The sequence below is a fragment of the Cynocephalus volans genome, chromosome 6 (assembly GCF_027409185.1).
Source record: "Cynocephalus volans isolate mCynVol1 chromosome 6, mCynVol1.pri, whole genome shotgun sequence".
NCBI classification, from domain to species: Eukaryota; Metazoa; Chordata; class Mammalia; order Dermoptera; family Cynocephalidae; genus Cynocephalus; species Cynocephalus volans.
This window is the reverse complement of record NC_084465.1, coordinates 28,169,655-28,194,430: the sequence shown is the minus strand read 5'-3', so window position 1 is coordinate 28,194,430 and position 24,776 is coordinate 28,169,655. Positions and strand designations below refer to the sequence as shown.

Below are 24,776 nucleotides of genomic sequence, written 5' to 3'. Positions count from 1 at the left end.
GCAGCTCTTTGCCATCCAGTGAGCACTGTGGATGGGCTCTGCAGATAGGGAGTGTGGCAGAATGCCAGAGATAGGGATGGATGTCCCTTGCCCCTGGCAGAACTCTCTAGTTCTCTTCACATGTGGCAGCCCTTAGCCTACACCTCATCATACTAAGCCATTTTTTCTTTTACAATTGGGCTTCAAGAAGTGGGGAGGGTATTCGATTTAGTGCATGTATCTTGAGTCCAGCTGGTGACTTTTTACCAATAGATTTCTGCTTCTGTGCCTTAAGTTATCTCTTGGTATGTGTATGTGGTATGGGGGAGTGCATGGGGGTGGCTTGGTTAGGGATCTGTGGCTTGTAGAGAAAGTGAGCAATGTGGGCATATGTCAGTTTTCTTGAGGAAAAGCACCATAAGAAATATCACTGTTAAAATGTGGTCTGTAACAGTGCTGATGAGCAGGCTTTGGATAGTAACTCTGCCTTTTACTTACTGCACAGTGCATGACCATAACCAGCATTTTATTGCTTATTCTGTGTCTCAAGAGCTGCTTATTCTCTGGACAGTAATGACACAATTTAGAAAGAAATAAAAAACCATAAACCCCACTTACAAACACACATACGTGGACATACACACGTGCACTCATTCTACCCCCCTTTGCCAGAAAGTTACACCTCTCTTAGCTGGCAGCGTCAGGGTGCGCAGTTCTTGAAGAGGAGGTTTCTAATCAGGGAGATGCGGAACAGAGAGAGTCTGCTGCTGTGGCCTGAAATTTACAGCTCCAAGAATCCATTTGCTGTTGCTATTGCTAACGTATTATGGGGGGTGACGAATACCAGTAACTTGTCACAGGGTATGCTTAGATCTTCACATTCCGTAATCAGGGGGTGAAGTTGTGAGCACTGTGATACTTTCCCTGGTTTTATTCCTATCTGAGCATGACCAGGGAGTAGAGGATATCTAGATACTTCTCATGTGTTGATTATAGGAATTTCCCTATGTTTGGCAATTGACAGTTTAAGAACAGTTAGTTTTGGTTTGAAAGGAGCTGTAGATATGTCCAGCACTGAGATTTTGGAAACACTGATGTGTGTGTGTTTGAGATGCCTGATGATTACCCTATTATCCTTTGGATATCTTTTGGAAGGAAGAGCTGTATTGATTTGCTATACTAGTTACTTTGCTTGGTATGGCTTAGTGGAATTTTTTATTCTCTTTGGTTTGAAATTAGAATAACAGAATAACAAATCATGGAAACCTCACTCCCCACAAATGTTTTATCCATTTTATAATATTTTTCCTTTCACCCAGATTTTGAAGGACAGGGAAATTATTAGCTGGGGTCTTTCTATTTTGGTCAGTTGTCCAAACCACTGGTATCTTCAAGGAGGGAGATTTATCACTATGAGCATTTTGACTTGGCATTAATGTGCCTAGATGGTAACGGGAATAAGATGTACTCCTTTTTTCTTTCATTCACTAAATCTGTATTTTTGGTTATTTTTTCTAGGTGGTTTTTAAGTTCTAAACTCATGGACATATTTTTGTGACTGGTCTGGTATAAGGGCTCTTTGATTTGGAGGATCCTATATCCTATGGTACCACCCATACCTAGGTAACCAGTCCTGACCTTGGTCCGGGTGTGACCACACATCATGCCTTTGATTACCTTTGGTCTGCACCAAGTTTTCCTGGCCAGGTGAATTTTGGGTTCTGGCTCTCTGGGCTTTTGTTTTCAACCTTCATGATTTTTAGATGTGTCAAAAGGTTGTATCAGAATGGTTATGGTTATTTGAGGCTGTCCTTTTGCTGCTTTCAGGGTAGCAAGCTATTGTGTGCTTTTCTTTTGGGTTTTTTTTTTTTTTTTGGCAGCTGGCTGGTACAGGGATCGAACCCTGGAACTTGGTGTTATCAGCACCATGCTCTAACCAACTGAGCTAACTGGCCGGCCCTCAAGTTATTCTTATGTACAGTGGAAAATTAAAAATTTCCCCTCTCCTAATTTGCTCATTTCTTTCTCAGACCTTTCATTACTTTTCTGATCAATGGGCTGTTCTTCTACACTGCTTCCATTGTTTATGGTGGTAGAACCCAGGGATATTTTCTCACCCACCAGCCATACACATCCTTCCATGGACTAATAGCTTGATTCCAACTGTCCTCTTTTTCATTTATTCTGTTTGATGGCACTTAGCTCCTGTTGTTTCCTGTTATGTGTAATTTGTTACTTGCTTTTGCTTTTTGCTCTTTCTTCAGATTATCTCTTAAAGTATTCTTTATTTTTTTTTTTGTTGTTGTTGTGTGGTTGGCTGGTTCTTTGGAAAAGGTAGAAAACAGCCATTTTGGAGGAAGTAAATAGGTATATTCTGTGCTAAGTGATGAAGTCTTTGAGGAAATAGTGAGGCCTTCGTTAGGATACTTATCAGTGTGACATCAACCATGGCAAAGGCGAGCCTAGCTCCTTTTGTTTCATGCATAAAAGAGGAGGGAAATTTTGCCAGTCTACCCTCACTGTGTGGCAGCTGACCCTATAGTTCGTTCAGCCATTTGGTGGCTCCTGATGGGGCCTGATTGAAGCCTAAAAGAGTTTGTTTTTGATTCTGCAGATGAAGTGGATGGTGACATGTTTTGTAGTCAGCAGCTACCTTGTAGCAAAGTATTGCTTGCAAAAAAACCAACAGCCTTGAAAGAACAGATTCTGAATATAATTTTGTGTATTGTAGACTGCTGGCTGTATTATGGGTTCCAGTTATAACCCTGATGTGGTACTATCCTAGTATGAATGACTTTTTATTCTGTACACAGTGGTGGAGTGTTCTAATAACCTTCACAGGGGAATATTTGTGCTTTTGCCCTTTGAATAGGTATTCTTGTAAGTTACCCCAGACTAGAAGTTAATCTTTTTCAGCTGAGAGTGAGGTCCAGTGTTTACTGATTTGGGGTTTCAAAACAAAGATGTCCATAGTAGTGCTCTGAAAAGGTGGCTTTCAGAGTAGCTGAGGTAATATCTTAGTCAATTGATGTTTCTGCCAGTGAGATTAACAGCCGAGCATCTCCTTCCCATGCAGAGATGACAATTCTTTTTGCCCTTCACTTGCCTTTGATTTCTCTGCTCTCTGTTGGGGCATCCTGTTTTGATTCTTTCTCATCTAGTGCTGGTACCTTCTTCTAATCCAACCCTTGCCTCTTTTCCTAGATTCACATTGAGATGGGGATTTTGATTTTATTTGAGAATATGTTTCAAGGAAAATCTTCAGTAATGTATAGAGGCTGGAATTCCAGTTCTAAAGCTTTGTAGTTAACCACATGTCTTGGTCAGGGCAAAAGATAAAAAAGATTGATCATCTTTATGAATGATATAGATTCTGTCTCATTGAGAAATCACAATAAGGTCTCTGGGAACTGATAGTTATAGTATAGTTTTCTCTGGCATTGTTGCATCTTGAAGAGTGATATTGGATCTGTTTCACGTGGCTGTTGATCTCACTTTCTACCTGTGACTGTTGTAGGCCTTGCTCCTTGACAGGTAATAGGGGCCATCAAAGCAGGTTTAAGCATTGTTGCCTTCTTGCCCACAGGTGATGCAGGTTCTGAATGCTGATGCCATTGTTGTGAAGCTGAACTCCGGAGCCTATAAGACCATCCATCTGTCCAGCATCCGACCACCGAGGCTGGAGGGGGAGAACACACAGGTGAGAATAGGAAAGCAGCTGAGCCTCTGCAAAAACCAAAGTGAAGGAGCTGGAGAATTAGTGAAATATGACAGACATGAGAATGTAAAAGAACAAATATCTTAAATCTCCAAAGTATTATTTCCTACTGTTTGCAGCCTGGCTGCCATTGGTTGGGCAGTCCTCAGTGTCTCTGAACCACACTGTTATGTTCTATTTTGGATGGGCACTGTTGGCACTCCTCCCAAAGGGGCTTGAGCAGTTAGGCTTGGGATGTGTGAGACGGTAGATGAGTTTAATTTATTAAGAAGATCTTATTTCTTGGTGAATAAGGAGAAGGAGAAGGTCTGTATCTCACATACATGGTAATAGGGCCTATTTTGGCTGTTCATTTTGATTTGATAGCTCCTTATGTTTTTGCTCTAGGAAGAAATGAATTTGGGGTATCTATTCTCTGGGGTCACCTACTCATCTTTTATAAGTGGTATCTACAATTATTTGGTAAACTGTTTTGTGCTATTTGTTGGATCTTTTGGCAGAATATGTACTTGCCTAACCAATGTGTATGACTCCAGCATATCAGTTTTGAGAAATTGTGCTTTGGACAAAAACTCCAACAGAAGTTGTTATTTAGCATGCAGATAGGCAGGGTTTTGTTGTTTTAACCTTTATGGTTGTTTTCTTTCCATCTTTATGAGCTGTGAGAGATTGGGGATAGAGATTAAGGTTGAACATTTTGGGGGGTTTGGTTAAGTCATGCTTTTACAAACATCTTTCCTACTCCTATTTTGCCCTCTGATAACTAAAGTATCTAATTGTGTTGACTAGTTATAGAATTAGGCCTTCAGGGATAGCCAGTGCTAAAGGCAAGTGTTTGGACAGTTTTCAGAATTAAAGATCGTGGTTGAAGTTAGTGCTGTGTACTGTCTACCCTTTTTATTTATCCCCTTTGTAGTTCTAAAGATGTGAAATTTACTTTTACAAGGTTTTGTACATGTACATGTCTTGGTGCATGCACAAGTTGAAATTCATGCCCTGTTTTCATTTGTGTGAGAGTTTATAGACAGCCCATAAGAGTAAAATTAAAATATCATGATTGTCTTTTGAATCAGATCATGCATAAAAAACACATATAGGATGGGTGATTTGAATGTCTAGCCAATTAGTTCATTCTCTCCCTTTTTTCCCCATAAAGGAGGCAATTTAATGCAGCAACCAGTATTGTGGTAAGGTTGAGAATTTAAATTCATGGAAGCCTAGAAATGCCAAAATAAGTTTCTCTCAGTAACTACTGCTCTGCCTCATTGCACAGAGTAAACACTCATCTCCAATTTTATCAGTATTGGGAGTAGTCCACAATTCTGCATCTGTGCCATACAGTTGGAATTAAGGTTCCCACAGCAACCACAACTTTGAAATTCTTGAACGTTAATTTTTGTGCCTGCATGATCAGCCAAAGCATTATGTTAATATAGACTATGTAGCTGAATTTTAACCGTTTTTTTAGGGATATGGGGGAATTATAGCTTAGGTAGATGATAGCAAGTCTTCCCAGAGCAGCTACTGTACATCTTGAGTGTTCAAGGACAAGAAGTTATCATCTGGGAGGCAGTGCACTCTAGGCCAACAATGTCCAATGGATATGTAATGGGAGCCACACACACAAGCTGTATTTGCTATGATGAGTTTTCGAGTAGCTACGTTAAAAAACCAAAAAGAAACATTAATTTTAATGTATTTTATTTGACTCATATATCTACAATATTATCATTTCAACATTTAATGAATATAAAAAATTAATTTAAAAAAAATTTTTTTAACTAAGTCTTTGAAATCTGGTGTGTGTTTTACACTTGCACATCGCAAAACACTCTAGCATATGTCAAGGACTCAATACCCATGAGGCTAGCAGCTTTACTGGGTGCCTGTTTTGCACCAGGTGCTGTGCTGGGGATGCAGCGGGAAATAAACAGATGCTGTCCTGTCTCTACGCTCATGGAACTTTAAAGTCTAATAGGGAAAAACCACAGGTATTTTCAAGTTTGTTAAGTGCTGTGAAAGAAAAAACTTGAGTTTAGCAGAGTGCATAATCTGGAAGGTTTCTCTGAGGAAGTAGCCTTTAAGGCCCAAAGGGTGATTAGGAGTTAGCTAGATGAAAAGTGGGAGAAGACAATTTCCGACTTGTAGAGCAGCAATGACAAGAATTCGGTGAGTTTTGGGGAATAGAGAATGGATGGCCATGGTGGATGATGTGTGAGTGTATGACACCTGTGTGGTACATAACTATTGGCAGGGCCAGACCATACACGTCCTGTGAACATTTCAGGATATTCACGAAGGGAGAGAGAATATGGGATGTGTGATGAACTGCAAGTCATATTGTAGGACCAGAATAGAGGATAGGTAAATGTACGGAGTAGTAAGAAGTGGGCTTGGGAGTTAGGCAGGGGCCACACATGTTGAAGACTTGTATGCCATGCTTTTTAGGTTCTAAACTTGAACCTTGTCTTGAAGAATTCTAAACTGGGAAATGGCGTGTTTGAATTTAAGTACTCTTGTGTTGGTGATTTGAATTTGCAAGACGTGAAGGTGATTTGCATCTTATAAGAGAAGATCATACTAGATAAAAACTGATCTGCAGCAAGGAGTTCTGGTTTTCCTTTTAGTAAGCCTCAGTTGACCGAGGAGAGAATGGTGTGGGGAATGAGAACTGTGGACGCTGCTCCATGCAGTCCTTCCTTATACTGGAGGATTCAGAGTACTTGCCTTTCTCTTCATCAGAGCTTTCATAAAGAGTGCAAGATTCTGCTCTATGCTTTTCTTAAGGTTATCAAAGATTTACAATATAGGTACAGGAAGAAAAATCACCTGGGAATCCCAGTTGTGTCTATAACTATATGCACATATGGACTGGGCAGCAGACATCCCCTTGGAGTCTTGGGTTTCTAGTTTCGTTTACTATATACCACCTGTTCTTAGAGCTATAAGAGGAGCCCAGTCAAGCATTCAGGACATAGCTGTTGGGGCCAGGGCCTCTGTTAGTCCAGGTAGTACCTTTGTGCAAATTAGAGAAGTGTGCTCTTCCTCCAGGCAGCCTTATGTCGGGGCACATGACTTAGCGAGTGGAGGCTGAGTTTCAACTTCTGTTTTCCCTTTGTCCCATCAGCCAGATGCCCTTATGCAAGGCACAGTGTACACAAGAGTATGTGTCTGTCCTAGTTAGAACAGGGCTAGTAGAACCTCCAAGGGAAACATCAAGGGTGTGTTTTGGGAATTGGGAAGTGATCTTGTAGTTGGAGAAACACAGGGTGCTTGAGTATTGTTTGGAGATGAAGGTGTGTGACAATGAATTGTGGAAGGCCTTGAAAGAAACACTCAGGAGAGTGTAACCTTCTGTTTAATTATGGAACCCTTTTTGGGGGTCAGTGGCTTTGAAATGGAGGAAGATAACCTGATAGTATTGGAGCCTTTATTAAACCAAAGAACAAAAAGTGGGAGAGGGTGCAGATTAAGGAACTGGAGGATTAAGTGAAGAGGCAGGTGTTTGGATTGAGCTTCCTCAAGGGTGGACAGATGGCTTGCAGTGATTCCTGCTGCTGGTAGGCCTCCCTACAAGCTCCTGCTGCTGGTAGGCCTCCCTACAAGCTCCTAGATGAGGGCTCCTAATGGGGCTTGCCCTTGAAGGAAGCATGGGGAGATTCTTTTAATGTTTCTCTTCTTCATGTCCTAAAAACTCTCATAGCCTGTCATCAACTAAAAGAGATTTTCTGAGACATCCATAAATTTGGGGGGATAGTAGGGCAAATTGGATTTTTCTTTTTTGTACACAGACAAGTTCATTTCTCTTAAATTATACAGGAAGAGGAAATTTTGCACAAGGCTAACTGCATATTTTTACTGCCCCTTTTTGGTTACTTTCTAATTGGAGCTGGAGGAAGTGCTTGGACAAAACACCATGATCAAAAGAACTATCTTCCCCCTAGACAGCTGCCTTCCAATATTACCCAGGAATTCACGGGTAGCCACTGCTGCTGGATTTTGGTTAGAGTATGGTTTGTTGATGGAAAGTTAAAAGCAACAGTGTGTAATATTTCCCTCAGGATTCATCCGTTTGGATGTATCTGATATTGTTGATTATGTTTCTGTGGCACTGTGATTCTGGATTATTCAGGGAGAATCCAGTGTCACCTCTTAGGAGATGTTAACTCCTTCAGGCTGAGAGCCAGTTTAGAATGCTGACACATGGTGCTCCTGTGAACCTGAGCTTGCGCTAGTGTTTCTTTAAAGCTATATAGTCAAGTGGCTCATAACAACGGGGACACGTTCTGAGAAATGCATCATTAGGCAATTTCATCATGCAAGCATCATAGGGTATACTTATACAAACCTAGGTGGTATAGCCTACTACACGACTAGGCTGTATGGTATAGCCTATCGCTCCTAGGCTACAAACCTGCACGGCATATTACTGTGCTGAATATTATAGGCAGATGTAGCACAATGGTAAGTATCTGTGGGTTTAAACATATCTAAACAAAGAAAAGGTTTAGTAAAAAATATGATATAAAAAATCAAAAATGGTACACATCTATACGGCCCTTATTGTGAATGAAGCTTGCAGGACTGGAAGTTGCTCTGGGTGTCAGTGAGTGACTGGTGAGTGAATGTGAAAGCTTTTTGATTTTTTAATACTTTGTGACTCTTCTGTAATAATACTTAGTTTAAAATACAAATGCATTGTACAACTGTACAAAAATGTTTTCTTTATATCCTTATTCTATGAGCTTTTTCTATTTTAAAAATTTTAATTTTATTTTTTTATTGTTTATTTTTGCTTTTTAAACTTTATTGTTAAAAACTAGGACAGAAACACACATTAGCCTAGGCCTACACAGGGTCAGAATCATCAATATCAGTGTCTTCCACCTCCGCATCTCCCACTGGAAGGTCTTTAAGGGCAATAACATCGTGCAGCTGTCATCTCCATTGCTAACAATGCCTTCTTCTGGAATGCCTTCTGAGGGACCTGCCTGAGGCTGTTTTACAATTAACTTTGTTTTTTTATAAGTAGGAGTATACTCTAAAATAACAATAGAAAGTATAGTAAATACATAAATCAGTAACATAGTTATTTATTATCATTATCAAGTATTGTGTACTGTACAGAACTGTATGTGCTGGCAGCACTGTGGATTTGTTTGCACACCAGCGTCACCACAAACACATGAGTAATGCATTGCAGTATGATGTTATGATTGATTGACATCACTAGGTGATAGGGATTTTTCATCTCCATTCTAATCTTTTGGGACCACTGCCATATATGTGGTCCTTCATTGACTGAAAACGTTGTGTGTTGTAGTTTGTTTTATCCAGTTGTTTGCCATAAAGAAATAAGTGCTAAGTCTTGGAGAAAGGCTGTGGGTTTTCTGAGCTGCTGACTTAAAGGAGGTAACACATTGTGCAATATCAGGACTTCCTAGGGAGGGCTTAGCTTTGATCTGAAACTGGAAACCCAGTGCTCTCTATTGCCCAGGGCGGCTGTGGTCTTTGTGTTATATATGGAGTGTTAATGACAAAAGAAACAGCCCACAGGCATCCAACAAAGGGGCTGACTTATTCCCCCATGAAGTCTGCTCTAGCAGTGCTATTGTAGTTGGCACAGAGATATAGAGCTGAAATTTACCTTGAAAAGAGGCACATAATTTACCTAACCCCAGGGGGTAAGTGTAGAAAGTTTGTTTTCAGTGGCAGGACTTTTTTCTCAAACTCTTTTCCTTAGCTCGTCTGTCTCTCTGTCTCTGTGTACCCCCCTTCTGCCACCCAGCACTGGAACTTTACTCTGGGAAATGTGGAATCCTATGGTGGAGTCTTTCCCCTCAGCTGGTTGTCCTGTGCTGTCAACTTCTATTCATTTCCATTACCCTGTCTTTCAGCCTCCTCTCTGTGAACTTATTTACCATGTAAAGGTTCTTTCACACCAGGGCCTCTAAATTTTCAGACCTGGGCACTAAAGGATCAGTTTTGTTAAAGCTGCAATCTGCCTAATCTCCCAGAGCCTTCATTTTGGTCTCCCGGGCCTTACCCGCCTATCTTCTGTGCAGGCAGTTGGTACCCTGGAACTGCAGGTAGGTGCATTATTCATGATGCCCTGGGATTCTTAAGGGCTTTATGTCAGAGGCAGAGCCCTTCCTGGTGCTGATAACTCCATTCATTGCACAGGGCTCCAGGGTGCTTTGCCATCAAAAGCGGTTTTCGACCTATTCTCTCCAGTTTAGATTTCTGGAAGCAAGATGACTGGTCCCTCTGGACCCTCAAGCACATGGTGCTGCTGCTGAGATGCATACCAACAGAAAGCTGTAGGGTTGGAGTCTCTAAGTGAAATGGTGGCAGACCAATAAACCCACTGACTGTGATCTTGCACTTGTGACTGGGAGCATAAGGCAAATAGCAAATTAGAGAGGGACTCCAGCTTAGCATTAAGGACCTTGGAGAACAGCAAAAGCTCTTTGAAATGGATATAGCATTTCACGGGTTTCCAATGGAGAGATTTTGGGACTGCAGCAATGTGATCAAAAGACGTAGACTGTATCAGAGTACTGGCAAAGGCATTCTGTACCAGATTCAGGTTTGTTTGATCTGGACATTTTTGAGAAGAACACTTGAACCTCCTTTGTTAGAAAACTGAAAAAAATTACTATTAGGAGATGATGGGTTGGTCTTAGCTCATCTATTTAAGATTCCAGGATGTATATGTTCTGTTTTTTAAGATGAATGTCTACGTATCACTTCTTAAAACATTGCTGTGACCATTAGCTGGGGTGGGGGGTATAATGAGTTCAAGACATTTGGTACCTGTGTTTCCTAAAATGTACCTTTCACTGATCTTTCTAAGTGAATTTTAAACTGGAGAAGACCTTTGTGCCTATCTTGTTGCCCTTTGATTTGCTTTCTTCTCCCTATTACAAATTATATTTTCTTACATTTCTTTTAGTTATATATCCCTTTTCCCATGGTCTTGCCTATCTCCTTAAAATAATTTTTGTGGGTCTTGGCGGTTAATCCTTCCCTGAACCATTTGCATTTACCTCTTTCAATCCACTTCTCTTGCTTCTCCATTCCTTTAATCATAACTGTCACACAGTTCTACATTTTCAGTTTATTTAAATCTTCCTCATGCTGGTGTGTTCATATTTCTTGCCTCTTCTCAGTCCTGTGAGCTGCAGTAATTTTCTGTTTTTTGCAGAGTTGACTGCGCCATCATGTTTACTGTCCTGTGAGGATTTAACATGTGCTGTGCTGAGGTAACTCTCTTTCTTGCCTTTGCACTTGAAGGCTCCTTTTGGCCAGAGACTTCCATGCACATAGTCCTTCCCTTCTCTGTAAGATCCTATAGTATTTGTGTACGTGCCTACTTGCCATTATGAAGTCTAAACTCCACTGATGCCAGGAATGGCATGGTTTTCTCAGTTTCATATCCCTTCTTTCAGAATCTTGCAGAGTTCTATGAATACAATAGGTATTTACTAAATATTTAAATCAAAATGTCTGTTGAGGCGTAAGACCTTATTCCCCACAGCCTTCGAGTGGGCATCATTTTTACCACCTCCCAACCCACTGCTAATCTCCTGTTTTTGATAGCTATTCTAACTTGGGCCAATGTGCTGGTGTCTATCAATTCTAGGACAGAGCTTTTGCACTCCTGTTTTTTTCTGCTTCTTAATTGGATTGCGTGTTTTGCTGGCTAGGTCACAAATGGCTTAGTTTTATGTAGGTACTTCTTCTTCCCCACTCTCAGTTTCAATGTAGTTGTTGCCATTGGGTTAACTAGCCCTGCCTCTCTCTGTGTGGTGGTTTTCCTCAGACTGTGTATTCCATGAGCACAGTGCAGAATGAGTTCAGTCCACCAGAGGGGTTAATTTCAGGATTTTGAGTGCTTTTGAAGATTGGTCCCCAGTTGACTTTCTTTTAACACCTCTACTCTTATTCAGGCCTTTCTGAGTATCTTCCTTTCACAGTAGTTCAGGTATCTTGATTCATTGAAGTTTTTAGGTATACTTTTTACTGAGGGCTATATATATGTGTGTGTATATATATATATATATATATATTTTTTTTTTTTTTTTTTTTTTTTAAACTGTTGTTGACCTTGTTGGTTGTCAGATTATTTCTTTGCCTGGGACTAATTTTAAAATGAATTAGAGAGCTTTCCCTTCATCTTTCTTTCTTTCTTTCTTTTTTTTTTTTCCCCGCATACGATTTATATTCAAGGCAAGTTTCATGCAGTCATCCAGTGCTTTACATTTTTGCAGGCCAGAGCTGTAGGTTTCATTCCTTGGTGGGCTAATTAGCTTGGTACTGGGTAAAGTTTTAGTTCAAAAACCAAACATTTAGGTTCTTCATGTATTACAGGCACTATGGATCTGGGAAATTATTTTTATTAGTAATGCGTTTATAATTTTAGGGACCTAATCCTCCTCTAATCGTGATCAGTATGTTGTGTGTGTGTTTTGTGGTCACCAGATGGACTTTACACTGGATGATGGATTACAGATGAAGCAGCATCAGGTCTTTTCACCTGTTTTAGCAGAACTGAAACTAGAAGGAGAAGCTGAAAGACACAAATGCTTGCTTTTTTCCCTAGCAAATGACAGGGCTATTGCTTAGCCATATATTCAATGTCAGTTTTCATTTTAGCCTTCCTTTGAAAATCTAGTCAGTTTAGGGTTGTTTATGTTTTATAGTCCTTAATCTCACCATCTGCTATATTACCTGCCTGGTTTTGGCTGCAAATGCCTTTGCCTGGTTCAGTATTGTATTGGTAGCCACCTCGGTGTATTGCGGTTTCACTGTTTAGCTGTGAAAACATTCTGAAGACTTTGTGTCCCTTACGTTTTCATCTCTCTGCTAGAGGCCAGGTGATGTCACCTCCTTCATCCTCGTATCACTTTTTTGGGCACTTAGTCAGACTAAGCAGAAATATCCACTTTATGTGGGGCATCTGCTGCAGCTTTGTGTTTAGACATTGGTCCCCAGAATTTGGGTACTTCTGCTGTCCTGTTGATTCTGGATAACCCACATAATGGATGCCTGTAGTTTCTAGTTTCTGCTTTAAAGTACTTTTTCCTTTTTTTTTCTTGACTTTCTCCCCCTTCTCAACTCAGTTTGATTTTCTGGGTCAAGTAGATTTCTCATTTCTTCAAATCCGTTTCTAGCTAACTGCCTAGTACATAGTTGATACTCAAGTGTTAGGTATATAATGTCTCATTGTATTCTCGTTGGCCATCTTTACTCATTGTTCATAATTTGGGAGTGAGGGATGGACAGAATACACTGACACCTAACTTTCTGGTTCTACCACCCTACCATTCCCAGGACATTTTCCTTATCATTGCTAGGGAGGCTGGGAAGAAGGCTGGGCTTTTTTCATGTGCTGTTGTCTTTTGTAAGGTGGGCCGTAATTAGGAGCAAGCCACATTCTTATTCATATGGAGCTGCCTTTAGCATCTGTTTCTCCAGCTGGAGGGGCTCATTTTAGAAGAGCTGGCATGCAGAGGCTGTAGGTGGAGCTTTGCGGAGGGGCTGCTGATGTGCTGCATGTCCAGAGCTCCCTTCGCAGCCTCGTGGCTCCCATAGGCTCTGGCCAGAGGCCTTGTCCCTCCGGCTGGTGGGGCAGACCAGACCATACTGCCACGCTATTCTTATTGGGCCCTCTTTCCTTTACCTCTTGCCACAGCTGCTGTGAGTGAGTGCACTATGTTCTGCACGGGAGAATTGGCAGACAGCTCCATTTGCTGGTTTTGGCCATTGGGACATCTAGGATTATTAGGCCAGTTTGTACTTTAAGGGGAGGGAGACTTGACATCACTCAAAGCTGCTTATTTTATTTATTTCTTATTTCTTACAAAGGGGAAAGCAGCTGTCCCAGTCCTCTGCTATTCCTTTCAGTGTGTGTTAAACTACCAGATCAGCGTTTTCCTCGGGAAAATGTCCAGGGTTCTTCCTGCTGGTTGAGCCAGGCTCCGTCTTGCCTTTGCAGATTGTTCTGGTGCCTGCCTCCTTGCTCTTAGAGCTTTTTGGCTTCATCCCTCCTTCCCTCACCCACTCCCAATCTTCTTCTCCCAGAAGAGTGACTGATTCTTTCAGCCTAGACACTTTTGTTTGCCTATGGAGGTTCATGGACTCAATGATATTAAAGTTCAGGCAAATGTAAGCGCCTCAGTTGGGAGACTGGTAAGCCGCTTCAGTTTGTAACAGCATTTGGGCCCATTGTTATCAGATATCCATAAACTACAGCAGGTAGAGAATAGTCACTGGGGCTCTGTTGGAGAGAGACATCTCAATCCCAAAAGATACAGGTTAGTCCCAGGCTACTTGATATTGTAGATGGAACCTGACAAACTGAAAACTCAGTGTAATAAAATCCTACAGCCTTTCATCTCTCACCTGCATCACACAGCAAGAAATGAATTCTGAGGGCAGGAGCTGATTGTGTTTAATATGTATCTAGGAATATAATTGAATATGCTCAGGTGGGAACATACTCTCTCCTTGATCTTGTGCCCACCCCAGAGCTGGTGGATTTGGAGATTTCTGGCCTATTTCTACTCCCTTTACCCTAAACGCAGTCTTGCTTGCCTAGTGGTTCTCAAAAGTTGTTTGTTTGCTTTTGTGTTTTGACCTGCAAATATTTTTGGAATTGTCTGAATGGCTAAGAGTTTAGATATGTGCTCCTGTATGTTAGTTTTCATTTAGCTTTATTTGAATTACCTCCCCCCATCCCATACTGGTTTCTTCCATTTCCTGAAGTGCAGAGAGGGAGTTTGTAAACTTGGATTTGAATGATGAGTTCATTCCTGACCAGCAAAATTTGGTTTTATTACTTGTTACTGCAGATCTTACAAAGGAGCTTGTTGCTGTCCTTGTATCCCCCTTGTCTCATGTTGCTTTTAAATCCTCTGTGCTATGTTTTGGATGCTGCATGAGACTGCAAATGAATGCTTAGTGTTGTTGCAGTTGACTGTTGCCCTTTAGCTATCTTGCCTTGGGTTCAGCCAGAAAGAGTGGAATCTTTAACCAGAATATATTACCTCTAAGTAAAATTTTACGTTTTCACATGGACAACAACAAAACTGTATTGCTCTAGTTTTCTAGAGCAACCACATTTAAGCTGCTTATTAAATGCAGTTTTATCTTCTAGCAAACTACATTTGTACAATTGAAGCAAGACCAATATCCTTCTCCCAGAGTTTACATAAATTGATGTTAATTGGTAAAAACATCTGAATCTGTAGCTCACAGATATTGATTTGAAGAAGACACCCCACCGATTGTGGTGGAGTTTTTAAATGAGTGAGCAGGTGCAGCATGCTGGTTGTGGAGCAGAGTGTTCCTCATTCGGGCTAGTTTGTAATATCAGGTTTCAACCTGGGCGTTTGTAACTGGTGGTGGAAGGTTTCAAAACATTAGTTGTTTATAGACGCTAAGGTTTACTTCCTTGGTGCCTGTTGGAGGAAGAAGACCTTAGGCAGTTGCAGCCTCAGGATACTTTTTCTAGCATCTTTCTCACTCTGACTTTCTCACTCCGTCTTTCGGACTTTCTCACTCCGTCTTTCGTTGCTATCTTTACCTTAAACTCTCTCCTCTCTTCTCCTAGCTGGTCCTCATTATTACTGTCTTTGGTGGTGGTCAGGATTAATGTGAGGGAGTGAGGAATGAAGAGGTTATTTTTATTTCCCTTTTTCTGTCTTTATATCCTAAGTGCTCATTGACTCTGTGTCTTTTCTGCAATACCTGCTGCATTGGCTAATTCAGGGATGTAAAGCCCTTCCTGGTTGTAAGGGTAACTGATCTTCATGCAGGAGACTCAGAGGATGTAAAATCTAAGGAAGCAGCTTTTGACTCTCCCATCTGCACATCTCTCAGCATCATGGTGCCACTGAAGCAACTTGGAGTTCTGAAGCTGGGGAGTAGGGACTCATGCTATTTCTGGCTGCTGTTTGACCTTAGTCTATTTTTCTTCTGTTCCCTTCTCTGCTAGGAAAATGATGCTCATATGTATGGTTCTAAAGTATCCCCTGATGCAAAGTTCTACAAGGTCAAATCATTTGATTAACTGTTAGATTCACTGCAAACATGGCTGCACAACATTATTGGTTCTTATTTCCTACAAATGAGCTCCAAGCCTTCTGGGTTTACACAGGGCTGCACTGAGGACAAAGATTAAGTGCATCTCTGTTGATGCTGTGTATTTTGATTGAGCAGCAGAGTTGCAGTGTGTATTTGGGATCTGCCCCTGACTGCCACTGCCCTTCTCTTCATGGTTTCTCTCCCTCCCTTCCCTCTAAGCCCTTGCTCAGATGTACCAGGTATGTGCCCTGTTGGCTTTCACAATGAAATCCATTGAGCTTTTCTCTAAAGTAGAGACTAGATCAGTTTTTCTTAAGATGTAGTGCATAAGCTACCTGTGTTAAAAATTTTTGTACCCTGTACTGGCCAGCCGCCAAAAAAACCCAAAAAAGTCTTTGTGATTGGGGCCCAGAATGTTCATTTTTCACACTATCCGTATTTCCATTGTACTTGAGCTTGAGAACTGCTGTTCTAGATTGTTGCTCTTAGCAGTGGAAGAATGGGGGCTTACTAAAGCTGTCTGTCTAGGACTTCAGTATCTGATACAATGCCATTCTTTTTTTTTTTTTTTTTTTTTTTTGAGCCAGACTTAGACACAGTAGTATCTCTGCTATTTCCTGTATGAGCTTGCCTCCACCCCCCACTCTCAGTCTGAGCACCAACTGCTAACTAGACATGTCCCTCTCTGCTTAGAACATCTCCTGAGGATTCCAGTGAAAGGAGATATGAGAGTTCTGCCTGAAGAAATTTATCTGCTTCAGAGAACAGGGTTCTCTAGGGAATAGCAGAGTTTCTTAGGGTTTATAACACATCGTTTGAGCTGATGTTTAGGTGTGGGGCCTGTTATTTATGGTTTCAGGGTGAATTTTACTTCATGATAAAAAAGAAAACGTTTATGAAGTGGTGCCTTGTTAGATCTGGGTTCACACCTCATGTGAGATTGTATTAGATAAACTTGGTAAGGCAGAGAAGAAGGTGCAGGTTAAAGAATGCTCTTGCCTCCAGCTTGTGCAAGCAGCCTTCAAATGGTTGGAAGAAAATCCTGTGCTTTAAGGTACATACGGAGAAATCAGGAGCTTGATAGCAAGCAGTTCAGGGTACAGCACAGCAGAATCCTTAAGCACCTTTTGAGTTGAGACTGGCACATGAAAGTACATTGTATACGTTTAGGGTTAGGGGATGACTCTGTATTAAGGCTGATGGGGAGGAAATCTTGTCCTTTCTTTAAGGCCTTACAGTGGATTTTCTACTCAGTTCTTTTTAGGGCTCATCTCTGAGCTTTGCAGGCTGAGAAATGCTGTCTGTTAGACTGATTAACTGATTTATGCTCAATAAATACACACAGATATGATTTAAAAGTCAGTTTGTGGGTTTATTAATTTATGATGCAAATTGCAACTGCCATACAGACCAGAATGTTTTGATGGGCCAAGGGCATTCTCTTTCTTACGGAGGAAGTTTGTTTGTTGTTGACAGAATCTGAGTAACGGAGGTTGCTGGATGCTGAGGAAGTCTGAGGCATCCCTGAGTATCTGCGGGGCCCAGACAGAGTGTGAGGCACTGGGTATGCACTATCTTGTTTAATCCCCACCGCCACCTCTGTTAGATAGATGAGGAAACAGAGGCTTGTGCAGATTCCATAACTTGCTCAACGTTCCTCCTTTGGTAGGTGGAGGAACCAGGTTTCTCACTGCCTCCAAATGTGCCACATGGACTGGGAGTTTGGTTGGGTGGGTTGGCAACCCTTAGGGCTGGGAAGAGCTTCCCTCCAAGTTCCTGTTTTACAGAATTTCTGCTACCTACCAGAAGCTGCAGCTGGTTGTGTTTGTTATTGTAAAACATGCTTTCTTATTTTGACATACTTTACAAATTAAAGTATTTCCCGCAATCATTTTTGGAGGCACCATGATTTATATCAAGAAAGACTCTAATTTATATTTCTAATGGGTGTTTAACTGCGGATAAGTGGATGACCCATATCTTTTTAATAGTCATGTTTCCTGTATGGAGTTTTGCTGGCAATAAGTTCACTATTTAGGATAGTCAGGCCAACCCTATGAAGAGATTGGATTCTCTCTTTTTAATAAAGACTCTCAACACTGGTCATTTTTATGCAGGTTTCTGAGCCTAGTGAGTACCTGCTTCTAGATAGTTTGTTATCAGTTTAATCTTTTTTTCATATATTAACCCCATGAGATAGATGGCTTCTGCTTCTGCTTTCATCTTTACATAATTGTCTACCATAGAAATTTTTCCTGATAATAAATGTAACATAATGATTTTATAAATTTGAGAATATTTAAAGAAGACAATAAAAATTACTTAAATCCCACCACCCAAAGATAGCGTCACCACTTTTTATATCTCATGGCCTTCTCACCAGCTTCTCTGTTCATGTTTTGTAACTGAGCATTTCTCTTGATCTTTAAATGATTTTCTAAAATGTGATTTTTTTTTTAACGTGAGTTCTACAATGTGGTGCTTTGTTTCACTGAACTACACTTAATTCTGAATTGAGAAGATTCTGTGTTTATATTTCACAGAAATTTTTCCAAGTCCCGTTACCATATATTCAATGCCATGTAATATTTTGTTTACCCATACACGTTATAAACCAGAATTTCTTCAAGATATATGCAAGTTCTACTTTGTAGTGCTTTGTTTCACTGAGATACACAATTATGAATTGGAAACTGTGTATGCTTATGTTTCACAGAGATTTTCCAAGAATGATCTCTTATCATATGTCCAATTCTGCTTATAATGGCTTTTTCTTATGTATTTATGTATTTATTTATTTATGTATTTATGTATTTATTTATATTGAAGCACAATTGATTATACATATTTTCAGGGAACAACGTTGACTACCATCACCTGTATACAACATATGTTGATCAAATCAATATTATTAGCATGTTCATTATTACAGATTGTAATTATTCTTTATGCCCTTTACCCAGTCTCTCCCCACCCCTTTCTCCCTCTCTGCCTCCCACCTCTAATAACTATAGATTTGTTCTTTCCTTCTGTAAGATCAATGTATTATTGTAGTCTTTTCCTTCCTTCCTCCCTTCCTCCCTTCCTCCCTTCCTCCCTTCCTCCCTTCCTTCCTTCCTTCCTTCCTTTCATCCTTCCTTCCTAGCACCCACTTATGAGTGAGGACATGTGGTATTGCTCTTTCTGTGTCTGGCTTATTTCACTTAAAATAATTTCCTCCAACTTCATCCATGTTGCTGCAAGTGACAAAATTTCATTCTTTTTTTATGGCTGAGTAGTATTCCATTGTGTATATATACCACAATTTCCTTATCCAGTTGTTTGTTGATAGACATTTAGGTTGGTTCAGTAGTTTGGCTACTGTAAATAGAGCTGTGATGAACATGGGAGTGCAGGTATCCCTTCAACACAATAATTTCCATTCTTTTGGGTGTATACCCAGAAGTGAGATTGATGGATCATATGTAGTTCTAGCTGTAGTTGTTTCAGAAACCTCCATACTGGTTTTCATAATGGCTGTGCTATTTTACAGTTCCACCAACAGTGTAAGAGAGTTCTTTCTCCACATCCTCACCAGCATTTGTTATTCTCAGTCTTTTTGACACTGGCCAGTCTAATTGGTGTGAGATGATATCTCAATGTGGTTTTGATTTGCATTTCCCTGACGATTAGTGATGTTGAGCATTTTTTCATGTACCTGTTGACCCATTTGTATGTTTTCCTTTGAAAAATGTCTATTTAGCTCCTTTGCCCATTTAATTGGATTATTTGATTTTTTACTGGGAAGTTCTTTGAGTTCCTTATATATTCTGGATATTAATCCTTTGTTGGATGTATAGTTTGCAAATATTTTCTCCCATTCAGTAGTTTGTCTTTCCGCTCTGTTGATTGTTTCCTTTGCTGTGTGGAAGCTTTTTAGTTTGATATAATTCCATTTATTTATTTTTTCTTTGTTACTTGTGCTTTTGGAGTCTTATTCATAAAGTCTTTGCCCAGTCCTACTTCCTGAAGTATTTCCCCATGTTTTCTTTTAGTATTTATGGTTTCGGGTCTTATACCTAAGTCTTTAATCCATTTTGAGTTGATTTTTAACATATACCATATATGAAAACATGATTTTTAATTGCTATGCATTTTTAAATAATGTGGACATACCATAATTTAACAAGTTTTCACCTATTTTTGGATATATAAATTATTTCCAATTTTTATGATTATATGTTCATTTTTAAAATGAAAATTTGCCTTGAAGTAGAGAGCATGAAAAGGTCCTTTCAGATGGGAGACTAGCTCTTGGGTAAGTTGTATTGTAGTCTGTAGTACAATGCATGAAATTCTTACCACAGATACAAGTTCCCAAAGGGGCTGATGATATTTAGTCCTGCTGGCCGTGTATTCTCTAATCACCTAACTCCTTATCTATTTGTGTTATTTAGAAGCAGGATGTGATCCAGACCCCTTGTGTTTTGTTGCCAGAATGGCTCCCTCCCCCTCAGCAGCTGAACTTGCTGCTTTTGAAACAAAGGGTATAGTAGATGGGTAAATCTTCTCCTGGGAACCACTGCTCTTTTCCGTTGCCCTGGCACAGAGGCAGCTTCGTGCATGCAGCCTGCAGTATTTACTTGTTTGGACCCATGTGCTGCTCTGTCAGGTACTTCCACAGTGCCATGCACTTGTGTTTGCACAATTACACTGCAGATTATTAAATTGCACCCTATTGTGATCAAAACAATCGCCCCCAAGAAAGTGTATATAAAGCAATTATATTTAATTAAAATATAACAGCATTAGTGACCAATAGATAATTAAAAACACTCTTGCTGGTTAGGAATAGACTGCACCCCCATCTTGAGGAGGAGGATGCTGCCAGTTAGGGTTGGCAGGAAATGAGGCAGGTGAGCGTTCTCTGCAGCCATTCTGTCTCTCTGTGTGTGAAACTAAGCACTGTCAATGTAGTCTTATTTGATCTCAAGAACAGTGTGGTATTTATAGGGAGTTACAGCTCAAATTGTTGAGGGCTCTATAACCTGAAGTCTGCGTCTCGAATATACTTTAAAGCCAAAAGTCAGCCATTGTAATGCAGACCCAAGTACTGTGCACTCTGTGTTCCATGCCACTCAGCAGTTGAGCTGCTCATTATTTACAGGCTTAATACTCTGTCAGCATAGAGCATATTATAATAATCCAGCCCAGAAGTTACTGTAACTCTTTATGTGGTTAACATCTGCACGGCATAATTAGAAGATACTCTCAGATCCTCTACAGTGCTCACATGCTCAATTTTGCTTTCTTTTGTCTGATTATTTTCTGTGTGTCATTTCTCTAAGGGTCAGCATTTGCTGTGGGCAGCCTCCTTGTGCAGCCCCAACCTCCACTAAGGAGTGGCACATTGATGACTCCCAGTACCTTCTCTCAGCTGCTGGCAGTCTAGCTTTGGCCTTGCTGAAAGCTGTTTCTTTAAGGATCAGCTGTTTTTCTGAGAAAAGTCCATCTGCAGGAGGGGAGAGGGCCCTAAATGAAAGTTGCCTCTATTTGCAGTTTTTTTTATTGCCTTCCACTCAGAGAGGATCATCTCATCAGATAAACATGCTCCAGGGGACCTAGGAGAACAGAGAAGGATAGAGGGATAAGAGCTACCAGCTTACGGTAGGGGGTTGCCCTGTATGACCCAAGGGTTAGGCTCCTGCTCTTTTCTTCCCACCTTCCTGCCTCCACTTGATAAACTTTCTCCATGTTCCCCTTATTGGCTCTGGAGAGCTATCTGTAAGAGCCGGCAGAGGGCTTTGGAAGGACACTTGCAGCGTTAGTTGTGTTTCTGATGCACAGGAAGAGTGACTGGAGATATTTTAACTCATGCACAGGTGTGTAGCTTGGAGCGACGTCGGCTCCCTCTGGTTCAATTCTGATGCAACAGAGAATGGGTTTGTGCTGAAATGTGTCCGCTGTTTCAGGAAGGGAAGGAATGGGTTCAGGGCTGGCGATCACTTAGCGATACTATGTCATTTATATGGGTCCTTCCCTGTGGTTCTGAAGAAGAAATTAGTATCTTGGTCATTTGAAAAGTAATTTTAGCTCCTAGACTCCCTGCCACACATGAGTAACTTTTGGAAAGTATAATATTTTACCCAAATTCTATTAAATGTTAGATGCATTTTCTATATTCCCTTTACTGTCCTTTTACTGATTAGTGAAATATTTACGTGAACCCAGAGGGCTGATTTATTTATTTTATTGTCTTTTTTAATAACTTGCTTCTAACTGCCATGATTTCTTTGGTGATAATCATCTGCCCTCCCCTGGCCTGCATCCTCAAGGGACTGCTTGGAGCTTTCTGGGCATTAATGAAGCTTCTATCTATTCTGCACCCTGGGTGCGTGGTAGTAAATCCACCTAAAATGCCCCCACCATGGGACAGTATAACTCATTTTAGGATATAGGGAAGATTAGTGGATAAGACTCAGCATCCGATTTCCCTCTGGTTTCCAGGGACGGCCATTGAAGACATGTAGAAAATAAAAATGCCACATATCAAATTGGAGTTAGTCCTCTTGCTGTGGAAGCCTCTTTCTTGTCCTAGGCTTGAGAGTTTCATACATGGTTAATTTGCTGGCCAAGGTGCATCAGACATTCTTAAGCACCTGCCTCTGTGTGGGCAAGAAATCAGGCAGTTTCTGATGAGAATGGTCTCTGAAACATTGCTCTGGAAATGGATAACAGAGCTTTCACCCAAGTCTTAAAGTCATGGTGGTAAAAGATTGGTCAGAAGAGAGCCTCTGAGTGAGAGTCGTCCTTGGCACAGTGCTCGATCCGTTCACCCCCTTCTCATTTGCCGGCCTAAAGTAGTTACACATCTTCCTGGCAGATTATCCCTTTCTTAACCTGCACTCAGGTTGCTCTCCGTAAATTCTCATTACCTGCAAGCCCATATCTCAGGTGTTGTTTTAAGGTCCGGGGCAAAACAGGTTTCTATAATCTCCTCTGCTCTAAGGGTAACTGGCTGCATTTGTTTTTAATGGACACATGCCTGGCTAGGGGTGGAGTGGGGTGCTGGGGCCATCTTTTTATCCGTCAAGCATCAGTTGAGTGGATAAGGCTTTAAAAAAGCTACTTGCTAAGGAAAGTAGCTTTTTGGGTATTTTAAAAACAATTTTTTTTTTTAATGTGTTGATTTGGAATCAAGGAATGAAAAGCACACGACTTGGAATGCAATAAAAGACTAATGATAAACAAGGCCATGAACTCATTAGTGTCTGAACTCCACTAAATTATAGCCCCGAAGAATCACAGTAACTCATCTGTGTATCAAGGAACAGAAATGATTATTCCTGCTTTGGGTCTGACTCTGTAGCACCATAGCTCAATCAGCAGAGTAATGCAGAGGAAAAATGTTAAGCCTCAATGCTTTTAATTCAGAGGTTCTCAACCCTTGGTTGCACATCAGAATCACCCAGGGAGTCCTTAATCAGTATGTGTGCCCCAGGTCTACGGAATCAGAATTTCCAAGGGTAGGGCCTAGATAGCTTTTCTTTTTCTTTTTTTCCCCTCTGTATTGTCAGGTTAGGGCTATTGTCGGAATCCTGCCCACGTAGCCAGTTGTATTGTTGGGTTAGGGCTAGGGCTCACTGACCCTTCAAACCCATTGTACAGACTGGGTCATCAGACCCCTCACATACAGGTCCACGAGCTTGGTAATTGGGAAAGATCCCAGGAGCTGTTGACAGACGACACTAGCTCAGTCCTCAAGCTTCCTCAGCAGCTTCCAGCTCCAGCAGCAGTGGTGGTGGTCTCCTAGGGCATCCCGGGGGTCCCGGTGGCAGCTTACAGCAGCCTCCCCGGGGCATCCTGGGGGTAGGGGGCACCATGGATCAGAGCTACTCGTCCTTTATACGTAAGTCCATAACACAGGACACCTAGGTGCGAGTCAGAGAACCCAGGATCACCTGGGTGCACATGCACAGTTACTTTAGACAATAACCAAGGAACACCCAGGCACACATGCACATTTACATCAAATGCTCAGTAAGATTCTGAACATCTGAGGGAGCACTGACCATTTTCTTTTACTTTTCCTATACCCTCCCTCCCACAAAGACCCTCAGATGTTTCTGATGTGCAGCTAGGGTTCAGAACCACTTTTTTGTGTGTCCTGGGTGGGTATGGTAGAAGTGGAGATCTGGGGGGATTGATTCTGGGCAGGAGGTTTTAGGATTGAAAGTGATGGCATCTAACCCAAAATAAAACCTTGTAGATGCAAAAATTGGTTAGCATGCCTTAAAAATGGTGTGAAGTAATCATCTTCTTTTATACTTTGGAGAATTTAACTTATTCCATAATAAAGATGTCATAGCCATTCATTTCTTAAATGATGAATTTAAATATTTCCCTTCTGGAAAGCTCTTCCCTTATAAAGCATTATGCTTAATCGCCTCCTCTAGTCATAGGCAGAGAAAATCATTAACATAGTAATAGTTTCTGACTTCTCTTTCCTGTTCTGTGGTTTGGGCCAGTAGGTGCCTTAAAAGCCATAATGTGGTCTGATTTATGAAACTTGGAAATTTTTATTCTCCTTTAAGAATACCTGTAACATAGCCAGGATACTCAAGTGGGTGTTTCATGCCAAGCTTGATTTGTTTTATATGTAATTAACTTTCTCAAGAACTAAAAACTAAAAGGACTTTTTAAAATATTGAATGTGATTTTTGGGGGGGCAACAGTTCCCTCTATTATAAGATGGCTCATTGAAATGCCCTTTTTCCCTTTGTCCTTTACCTGTTTATTTTTTGTTTGCTTGTTTTTGTTCAATATTATTTAACATTATTTCTTACAGTATTACCTTAAAAGTCACCTGAGAACTTAAATAACAACAACAATAACCAATGCCTGGGCCTCAACCATAGTAATTAAATCTCTGGGCATGGTTGTACCACAGGTGATTCTGATTCTCAAACAGGATGGAAAGCCACTGTGTTCAGTATTGCTTGGGGGTGTG

At 40.8% G+C, this 24,776-nt stretch overlaps 1 protein-coding gene across 1 annotated transcript in view; it reads left to right on the top strand.

Annotated features, from left to right (window-relative positions):
- The window catches only part of SND1 (staphylococcal nuclease and tudor domain containing 1), a 422,567-nt gene that overhangs the window by 71,979 nt on the left and 325,812 nt on the right, over positions 1 to 24,776 (top strand). The window contains exon 10 of the mRNA XM_063099206.1: positions 3,566 to 3,679. Coding sequence (XP_062955276.1) covers positions 3,566 to 3,679 — 114 coding nt within the window. The remainder of the gene's footprint in view (positions 1 to 3,565; positions 3,680 to 24,776) is intronic.